General features: G+C 46.8%; 1 protein-coding gene across 1 annotated transcript in view; it reads left to right on the plus strand.

The window, feature by feature from the left end:
- LOC124606140 (diuretic hormone receptor-like) overlaps window positions 1-10,728 on the plus strand; it is a 185,472-nt gene extending 174,744 nt beyond the window's left edge. Inside the window, exons 9-11 of the mRNA XM_047138105.1 lie at window positions 3,872-4,057; window positions 10,345-10,564; window positions 10,709-10,728. Coding sequence (XP_046994061.1) covers window positions 3,872-4,057; window positions 10,345-10,564; window positions 10,709-10,728 — 426 coding nt within the window. The remainder of the gene's footprint in view (window positions 1-3,871; window positions 4,058-10,344; window positions 10,565-10,708) is intronic.
- The last annotated feature ends 257 nt before the right edge of the window (window positions 10,729-10,985 follow it).

The following is a 10,985-nucleotide window of genomic DNA, read 5'->3' on the forward strand; positions in this document are numbered from 1 at the left end:
TAAAGTTAGAAGCTCCTCCATTTTTACTAATAGTGAAGGAATATTTAGTTATTTACACAAAGTCACGCATCGTTGAGCGATATTTGATTATTGTCCTATACACCTCCAAGGCTATTTTTGACGAGGACACAAGGCCTGATAGTTCAGATAAATAGTTCCAAAACATATAGGCCCAGGTTTTCGATCCGTGGTCTGGCGTGAGCTTAGGAGGCCAGTCAGACAGGCTCTAAAGAAGGGGAGTGGGTCCCTAGAACACTGCAGTTCGTGGCAACAGTGACGGTAAGCTTGACCGCAAATGTCGTTTTCTCCTTTGAAGGCAACTACTCCTAAGCAAATGCAGGTATCTACAGTTTAACTGCGCGTAATAAACTCCCCTCCCTGTACCCTCGGGTCTAGTTGACTACTATGACAAAATTCGTTGCCTTTCCCATCTGAGACGGCCGGTGTGGCCGTGCGGTTCTAGGCGCTTCAGTCTGGAACTGCGTGACCGCTACGGTCGCAGGTTCGAATCCTGCCTCGGGCATGGATGTGTGTGATGTCCTTAGGTTAGTTAGGTTTAAGTAGTCCTAAGTTCTAGGGGACTGATGAGCTAAGATGTTAAGTCCCATAGTGCTCAGAGCCATTTGAACCATTTTTTTCCCCATCTGATTTTGTTGTCCAAGCAAATGAGCAAAAGACTCGAGCAATGAGAGAGTACATTTCGAGGAACTGATACAATCTTCTCGCGTGTTAAGATGAATTCGGCAAGTCAGGAATAGGAAATTTCTGCAGGTTTCTCCTATATTCATGTAAATAAAGCGAAGTTTTCAATGGTCACTGTGGCAGTGGCTGGGTGTTATCCCTTCCACTTAGAGATTATGTTTTTTTTTTTCCATAAGTGGGGACTTAGGTTTATAGAAGAGTGATTTTTGGGAGCTTGCCGTTTTTCCGTGGAGGGAGACTAAGAATGGTTCAAATGGCTCTGAGCACTATGCGACTTAACTTCTGAGGTCATCAGTCCTCTAGAGCTTAGAACAACTTAAACCTAACTAACCTAAGGACATCACACACTTTCATGCCCGAGGCAGGATTCGAAACTGCGACCGTAGCGATCGAGCGGTTTTAGACGGTAGCGCCTAGAACCACTCGGCCACCCCGGCCGGACGAGGGAGACTGACTTGAGGTTCTACCGCAGAGACAGAGAGGTCTAGTAGTGGCACCGACTGGGGCTCCCGTTTGCGAATTTCGACTAGTGGTGCATTTCTCATTAGTGCTATTGCCTTCCTCAGCATCTCAGAAATACTATGATTTGTTACGTAACTTGTGCTAGCTGGTTACTGAAGAAAAGGCAGATTCACTTTTAAGAAAGTTGACCGCTTCAGGTATTCAGGGAGTGTTTTTAGTGGTAACAATAGGACAGATATACACACATCAAAAACAGTTTTGCATCACCTCAGTTCCGAGTGTTCCGGAACCTGTATAGAAAATCGGAATAGAGATTGACATAATCATCGTTTCTGCCCTTTTTATTGCTCATGGAAACCACACATTGCATGTTGTACCACCATACAGCGAGACCTTCAGAATTGGTGGTCCACACTGCTGTACACACCGGTATCTATAAAATCCAATATCACGTTCTCTTGCATTGATGCATGCCTGTATTCGTTGTGGCAGACTCCACACAAGTTCTTCGAGGTACTGTTGGTTCACGTTGCCCCACTCCTCAATGGCGATTCGGTATAGATCCCACAGGACGGTTAGTTCGTCACATCATCCATAATCAGCCCTTTTCAATAAATCCCAGGCATGTTCGATAGGGTTATTGTCTGGAAAACGTGCTGGCGCCTCTAGTCTAGCGATTTCGTTAACCTGAAGGAAGCCATTCACAAGATGTGCACGGTGGGGCGCGAATTGTCGTCCATGAAGCCGATATGGTTTCACCAAAAGTCGGAGGACGGCGTTCACGTATGGTACAGCCGTTAGGGCGCCTTCCATGACCACCGGCGGCGTATGTCGGCCCCATATAATGACACCCCAAAACATCAGGGAACCTCCACCTTGCTGCACTCGCTTGACTGTGTGTCTAAAGCGTTTAGTCTGACCGTGTTGCGTCCAAATATGTCTTCGATGATTGCCTGATTCAGGGCGTATGCGACAATCATCGGTGAAGAGAACATGATGCCAATCCTGAGCGGTCTATTCAGCATGTTGCTGGGCCCGTCTGTACCACGCAGCACTGTGTCGTGGTTGCGAAGATTGACCTCGCCATGCACGTCGAGAGTGAAGTTGCGCATCATGCAGCCTATTGCGCACAATTTGAGTCGTAACACGACGTCCTGTAGCTGCACGAAAAGCATTATTCAACATTGTGGCGTTGCTGTCAGGGTTACTCCGAGCCATAATCCGTAGGTAGCTGTCATCCACTGCAGTAGTAGCCCTTGAGCGGCCTGAGCGAGGCATGTCATCGACAGTTCCTGTCTCTCTGTATCTGCTCCATGTCCGAATAACATCGGTTTGGTTCACTCCCTTGTTGGGAGCCTTTCCTGACGCAAAGTAACAATGTGAAAGCGATCGAAGCGCGGTATTGACCGTTTAGGCATGGCTGAACTACAGACGAGTTGTGTACCTCTTCCTCGTGGAATGACTGGAACTGATCGGCTGTGGGACCCCCTCCGTCTAATAGGCGCTGCTCATACATGGTTGTTTACATCTTTGGGTGGGTGTAGTGACATCTCTGAACAGTCAAAGGGGCCGTGTCTGTAATACAATACGCACAGTCAACGTTTATCTTCAGGAGTCCTGGGAACCGGGGTGATGCAAAACTTCTTTTGATGTTTGTATAAATACATGTCCGTCTAGCATCCGCGTACATAGGAATCTTCAGTTTTATCAAAATCTTAAAGAAAAGATCACTTAGCACTAACTTCAAAATCCGCTTGTATGAATCTCCTGTTATACTGGAACATCATATAAATGTCAGGCATTAATATTCGGAAACAAAGTTGAAGAATAACTGCTAATATTCGAAAGAAAAATACTAAAAAAGCTTTTCGGGCCGGTATGTGAGGTAACTGACATGGAATGGAAGATAAGTAAAAACGAAGGATTAAGGGAACTGTACAAACATTGTAAAAGTGTCGAAGTCCTAAAGAAGAGGAAGGTGAACTGGAAATGCCGTATAGAAAGGCTGGCGGAAAGTAGACTGCCTAAAATAGCATTTGGCAGTACAGTAGATATAACGAGAGGAAGAAGGAAATCCAGAATTAAGTGGCGTGATAATATCCGGGAGGACACGGCTGGGATGAACATACCACCGAATGGTCAAACAGTGCACTCTCAGACAGAAATGGAAGAACGTCGTAGAGTATTCATATGGTCTATAAGGCCCTTGCCACATATAAACGTAAAGTAAACGTAAATAAATGAGTTACAAAATTCAGAGTTGATTTGAATCTCAAAACCAAGATACAATCCTACAACTGGTCATGATTAAAGAACCCTGTAGAAACAAATACAAGCCCTGAATTCCTAATTTGTTTTTCTTACTGTGACGGTGTTCCATTGCAAAGCAGATGCCGACCCTTAGTGTTTCAATAGTAAATATGAGTGTACTTTGATATGCTATGAGCTCGTGACAGTTAAACTAAAGGTTTGTTAGAGACAATAGAGTGAGGATAGGTAGGGCAGTTTCTGCTCATTTCATTTATACATTAAAAAAGACAATATTTTATCATTTTTAATGACTAAGTAGTGTAATCACCAAATAAAAACAATCATAAAGTTACGTTGTAGTTTACAAAAATGTACGTGTTGTCTTACACTAACTTGCCTTTACTATTTGTGCTCGATCTGTAAATACCTTTGACAAGCCCGCGACGTTTTCACCCAGGTGCTGATCACTAAGCTGCGGTCGGCGAACACGGTGGAGACGCAGCAGTACCGGAAGGCGAGCAAGGCGCTGCTGGTGCTGATCCCGCTTCTGGGCATCACCTACATCCTCATGATCGCCGGGCCCACCGAGGGTTTCTCCGCTGAGGTCTACGGCAATATCCGCGCCGTGCTCCTGTCTACACAGGTAGGGAGGTTATGGGCAGTAAGAGGACCCGAGTGGTGCCTGCTACATATTCATAGTTACGGGCATTTGCTTTGCAAAACTTACTCCTGTAGAGGTCGGATGACGTCACCTAGATGAGCTTTGTGAAATTGTATATATACACTCCTGGAAATGGAAAAAAGAACACATTGACACCGGTGTGTCAGACCCACCATACTTGCTCCGGACACTGCGAGAGGGCTGTACAAGCAATGATCACACGCACGGCACAGCGGACACACCAGGAACCGAATGGCGCTAGCTGCGCAGCATTTGTGCACCGCCGCCGTCAGTGTCAGCCAGTTTGCCGTGGCATACGGAGCTCCATCGCAGTCTTTAACACTGGTAGCATGCCGCGACAGCGTGGACGTGAACCGTATGTGCAGTTGACGGACTTTGAGCGAGGGCGTATAGTGGGCATGCGGGAGGCCGGGTGGACGTACCGCCGAATTGCTCAACACGTGGGGCGTGAGATCTCCACAGTACATCGATGTTGTCGCCAGTGGTCGGCGGAAGGTGCACGTGCCCGTCGACCTGGGACCGGACCACAGCGACGCACGGATGCACGCCAAGACCGTAGGATCCTACGCAGTGCCGTAGGGTACCGCACCGCCACTTCCCAGCAAATTAGGGACACTGTTGCTCCTGGGGTATCGGCGAGGACCATTCGCAACCGTCTCCATGAAGCTGGGCTACGGTCCCGCACACCGTTAGGCCGTCTTCCGCTCACGCCCCAACATCGTGCAGCCCGCCTCCAGTGGTGTCGCGACAGGCGTGAATTGAGGGACGAATGGAGACGTGTCGTCTTCAGCGATGAGAGTCGCTTCTGCCTTGGTGCCAATGATGGTCGTATGCGTGTTTGGCGCCGTGCAGGTGAGCGCCACAATCAGGACTGCATACGACCGAGGCACACAGGCCTACACTGGCCGTACACCACTGGTGATCGTCGAGGGGACACTGAATAGTGCACGGTACATCCAAACCGTCATCGAACCCATCGTTCTACCATTCCTAGACCGGCAAGGGAACTTGCTGTTCCAACAGGACAATGCACGTCCGCATGTATCCCGTGCCACCCAACGTGCTCTAGAAGGTGTAAGTCAACTACCCTGGCCAGCAAGATCTCCGGATCTGTCCCCCATTGAGCATGTTTGGGACTGGATGAAGCGTCGTCTCACGCGGTCTGCACGTCCATCACGAACGCTGGTCCAACTCAGGCGCCACGTGGAAATGGCATGGCAAGCCGTTCCACAGGACTACATCCTGCATCTCTACGATCGTCTCCATGGGAGAATAGCAGCCTGCATTGCTGCGAAAGGTGGATATACACTGTACTAGTGCCGACATTGTGCATGCTCTGTTGCCTGTGTCTATGTGCCTGTGGTTCTGTCAGTGTGATCATATGATGTATGTCAATAAAGTTTCCCCTTCCTGGGATAATGAATTCACGGTGTTCTTATTTCAATTTCCAGGAGTGTATTATAATACCTACTGGATGGTAGATAAGAGAGGCGAGAATGAGACAAAAAGGAAAACGTCAGTGTGATGATACGTCTTAAACGAAGTAATGTAGGCCTAGAGCACTTGTTTTATTCTATATGTACGTAGTTTCTCGACAAACAGCTCTGAACTGGACAGCAGAGGGTAGATAGTGTTGTGCCGCAATATGGGAGGTCTTCTCATTCCAGTCGCGTATGGAGTTTGGAAAGATGACTGTTTAAGTGCGTCTGTGAGTACAGTTATAAATTTTTTTTCTTCAAGGTCCCTACGGGGAGTGATAAGAATGAAACTGAAGAATGTTTTCAGGCTATTCATTTACTGCCGGTTACTCATATTTGTAATTCGGTTGTCTGCGTATAATTTGCGTCTATCTACATGAGAGTGCCAATTCAGGTTTTTCAGTATTACCAGTACCCTTTATCATGTGGCAACGAGCCAGTAACCATTCACTCTGTCGTTCTTTGTACACGTTCAATAACGCTTGTTAGTTCTGTTTGGTGCTTGTCCCGCAATTTGAACGCAATTTGAAAATGTATATACAAATGGTTTATAAATACAGGAAATGTATACGCAGTTGCGAATTCGAACAATCTCCAACTGTGGAAAGGAATGACGAGGTTGAAAATTTGTGCCTGATAGGGACTAGAAGCGGGATTTTACGCCTGTCACTTGCTGTCAGCTAAACAATTTTGATTATCCGTACATGCTTCAAGGACAGGCCCAAATTTTTGTATATCGTAATCCGTGTGTCATTAAACTGCCCTCGTACAGATATTGTAATTTCCGTACGGGGGAGACATTTAATCGACAGTTGCTAGCCTGGCGTCGGCAGATAAGTACGTTATTGCAGTTCCTTTGTTTGTAGTGCTATGGAATGTTCCTTGGTCATGCACGCATTTATGAAAGGGCGTTGACTTCTTACAAACACAGACACTGTAATATAGTATCGATTTATAAAAGGTTTGGAATACTATCATAAAATGATGTCTACGACATTAGAGGTCTCACTGAACTAGGCACATCCAGTAGTATCTATATATTGGACGGTGTTTACTACTGGCATGCTTTGAGAACGTTTCCCAGTCATGCAAACACACCGCTGCTGCAGTGACACACCAAGAGCCGTCCAGTATTAACAACAGCTTCGTTCAGTTTGTGTTCAGCACTAGCCGCCCGGGATTAGCCGAGCGGTCTGGGCGCTGCAGTCATGGACTGTGCGGCTGGTGCCGGCGGAGGTTCGAGTCCTCCCTCGGGCATGGGTGTGTGTGTTTGTTCTTAGAATAATTTAGGTTAAGTAGTGTGTAAGCTTACGGACTGATGACCTTAGCAGTTAAGTCCCATAAGATATCACATTTTGTTCAGCACTGCAGTAACATTCCACGTAGAGGCATACAACACTTTAATGACGTCAGGGTAGTGGCATTACTTTCAAAAGGTCATACATGGCAAGATGTTTTCGATCGGTTACGTGGCACTCAGAGTACTGTGTCTGAGGTTCGGAGAAAGTACAGAGAGATGGGAAATGTGAACGATAGACCTCATAGTCGTCGTCCTCGTATGACAACACCAACTCGGGATCGTTTCCTCCAAGTGTCGGCTCACAGGAGCTCAACATCAGCTGCCAGAAGTATTGAAATTGACTTCTCCCGAGCAACAGAAATTCATATCTCAAACCGAACAGTGCTTAGTAGGTCGCATCCCGGTGGTCTTCATTCCAGAAGACCAATGAGAAGTTTTGCCCTGAACCAACGGAACCAATGCGTGTCGACAATGGACCACTGCAGAATGGAATAATGTAAGGACTTTTTTGCTGACGAGACCAGGATTGGTTTGCGACTGGACGCTAGACGTATTAAGGTTTGGAGAGGCCCTAGACGACACCAGCAAGGGCGATACGTTCAGGAAGGCCATCCGTTTACAGGTGGAAGTGTAATGTTCTAGGCAGCAATAATGATGGGGTGGCAGACCCTTCTAATTCCCATCTACGGCAATCCGACTGGCCCCCACGATCTTCAACAGGTCCTACAAACTAACGTAAGATCCTACAGAGCTGATATTTGTGACAACTTCATCCAAGTCGATGACAATGCGAAACCGCAGCTTACTGTAGCTGTGTCTCGTTATCTTCAAAGATGCAACCTCAACCGAATACATTGGCCAGCAGAGTACGTTGCCGTGAAAGTAGCTGAGTATGCATGGGACCAGTAGAAAGAGGCCATTACACAGCGTCCAAATCCACCTGACAATCATCAGGACTTCACTGAAACTGCCAGTGAAGAATAGGACCACATACTCCAAGACAAACTTGATCGTCTTACCCAGAGGGTGCCTCGCAGCGTGGAAGAACTCACCCGTGTCCGAAGAGCATATACTCACTAGTAAAGACTGATAATCATCATTATGAAATAAAGCTTTTCACTAAGTTTTCAAGACGTACAATTAGGAGAGAGCATGCTTTGTTTTGTAATGATTTTTTGTAACTAACAAAAATCATTCTTGTTTTCAGGAGAAATTATGTTTACTTTGTTAATAAAGTATCGTACAAAAATCAATGGGTGGTCTACAAGAGGTCGTTTTAGTAAAGTCTGTCATATTCCAGGCTATTGTTGAGGTGTGTAGTTTTCTTTTTAAAGTGACTGCATTGTCTCGGAGCAAAGTCTGACACTTTTTTTACCGACGATTGAGTTTATATGATGATTCCAAATCATATCGTTACGGTTGTAAACATCCGGTGTTTCCATGAGTTTACTGTGTAAATTTAAAGCAAGTTGCTCGTACTTGAATCAAAAATGGCAATGTAACCGAGAATCTGATGTATGATTTTAGGCTTTCCCAGACGATGATGATATTCAGCCAGGTGGCGCCATCCAATGGTACGGTATTTTCGCAAGCTCTCTTGTTGCCATCTTCAAGCATTCTAACAGTTGGGCCCTATTCTATACGCTCGTATACCGTCTCCATTTCGCTTCCCTTATGCTATTTACACTACTGGCCATTATAATTGCTACACCACGAAGATGACGTGCTACAGAAACGAAATTTTACCGACAGGAAGAAGATGCTGCGATATGCAAATGATTAGCTTTTCAGAGCATTCACACAATGTTGGCGCCGGTGGCGACACCTACAACGTGCTGACATGAGGAAAGTTTCCAACCGATATCTTATACACAAACAGCAGTTGACCTGCGTTGCCTGGTGAAACATTATTAAGATGCCTAGTGTAAGGAGGAGAAATGGGTACCATCACGTTTCCGTCTTTGATAAAGGTCGGATTGTAGCCTATCGCGATTGCGGTTTATCGTATCGCGACATTGCTGCTTGCGTTGGTCGAGATCCAATGACTGTTAGCAGAATATGGAATCGGTGGGTTCAGGAAGGTAATACGGAACGCCGTGCTGGATCCCAACGGCCTCATACCACTAGCAGTCGAGATGACAGGCATCTTATCTGCATGGCTGTAACGGCTCGTGCAGCCACGTCTCGATCCCTGAGTCAACAGATGGGCACGTTTGCAAAACAACCACCATCTGCACTAACAGTTCGACGGCGTTTGCAGCGTCATGGACTAACAGCTCGGAGACCATGGCTGCGGTTACCCTTGACGCTGCATCACAGACAGGAGCGGCTGCGATGGTGTACTCAACGTCGAACCTGGGTGCTCGAATGGCAAAACGTCATTTTTTCGGATGAATCCGGGTTCTGTTTACAGCATCATGATGGTCGCATCCGTGTTTGGCGACATCGCAGTGAACCCACGTTGGACGCGTGTATTCGTCATCGCCATACTGGCATATCACCCGGCGTGATGGTATGGGGTGCCATTGGTTACACGTCTCGGTCACCTCTCGTTCGCATTGACGGCACTTTGAACAGTGGACGTTACATTTCAGATGTGTTACCACCCGTGGCTCTACCTTTCATTCGATCCCTGCGAAACCTTACATTTCAGCAGGATAATGCACGACCTCATGTTGCAGGTCCTGTACGGGCCTTTCTGGATACAGAAAATGTTCGACTGCTGCCCTGGCCAGCACGTTCTCCAGATCTCTCACCAACTGAAAACGTCTGGTCAATGGCGGCCGAGCAACTGGCTCGTCACAATACGCCAGTCACTACTCTCGATGAACCATGGTATCGTGTTGAAGCTGCATGGGCAGCTGTACCTGTACACGCTATCAAAGCTCTGTTCGACTCAATGCCCAGGCGTATCAAGGCTGTTACTACGGCCAGAGGTGGTTGTTCTGGGTACTGATTTCTTAGGATATATGCAATTGCGTGAAAATGTAATCACATGTCAATTCTAGTATAATATAAGTGCCAATGAATACCCGTTTATCATGTGCATTTCTTCTTGTTGTAGCAATTTTAATCGCCAGTAGTGCAACTAAGCCATAAAGATGCATATTACTGTTAATTACATAATTTAACTACAAGGTTCCAATTAAGGACCTGTAAGGCCAATATGAAAGTTGCTAACCTTTTATATTAACTACCGAGTTTGGATTTATCGTATCTGTGTGTGGAAGAGGAAGTGTGTGGTTGTGACAAGAATCAAAGTCCACATCTCTGTGCCACAACAGGGGGTGTTTACTTGGCTGATCTAGAGTGGGCATGCCTGCATAGTGTAATTTAAGCTCTTCAGTTATGGTGTGAATGGATCTTCACACTGACACACTCGAGGCTCGGTGCCAGACCATACGCAGAAACCTGACTGGCTCATTTTAAACACGGTGTCAAAATGTGGCGGCCTGTGTGTTGTTGGGCAGGGCTTCACGGTGGCGCTGTTCTACTGCTTTCTCAACTCGGAGGTGCAGACGGCGGTGCGGCACCGGCTGGACAGCTGGCAGACAGCTCGCAGTCTCGGCGGCGCGGGCTCCGGCGCCCGCAGGCTCAAGAGGTCCAACAGCCGCGACGGTTCGCCCAGGTCCCGCACCGAGAGCATACGGTCTGTATGGCCCGCGCACGTCGCTAGGGGCAAGCACGCTGGTGCGCGTGCGGAGCATGTTTCTCTTCCCTCAACTGACACTTTATTACATAACGACTTGCTAGGTGATTGTAGCTATGTTCTCTGCTACCACTAGGCTCTCTCCAATTACGCTGCGGCTGAAGTCTTAATGGGTGCATGTTCAGTGCCTGAAGGCCAGAACTAGAGTTAAGCTTCGAACTGTGAGAAACGAATTATTTTTAGGAAAGCTTGACAGAACTCGTTCCATACACTTAACGAACGTTACTGTATATTTATTTTTTATTCTCACGTCTATTTCCGTAGGACCAAATGGAGGAGCAAATCTCCAAGGCCATGGAACGCGTCAATACATTAAATTACAACGTAAAAGTAACAACGGAAAAAATAAAATCTTTATGAACCCAAAAAATCAAGCCAGAAGGTTAAGTAAACGCAATCAAC

The sequence above is a fragment of the Schistocerca americana genome, chromosome 3 (assembly GCF_021461395.2).
Source record: "Schistocerca americana isolate TAMUIC-IGC-003095 chromosome 3, iqSchAmer2.1, whole genome shotgun sequence".
NCBI classification, from domain to species: Eukaryota; Metazoa; Arthropoda; class Insecta; order Orthoptera; family Acrididae; genus Schistocerca; species Schistocerca americana.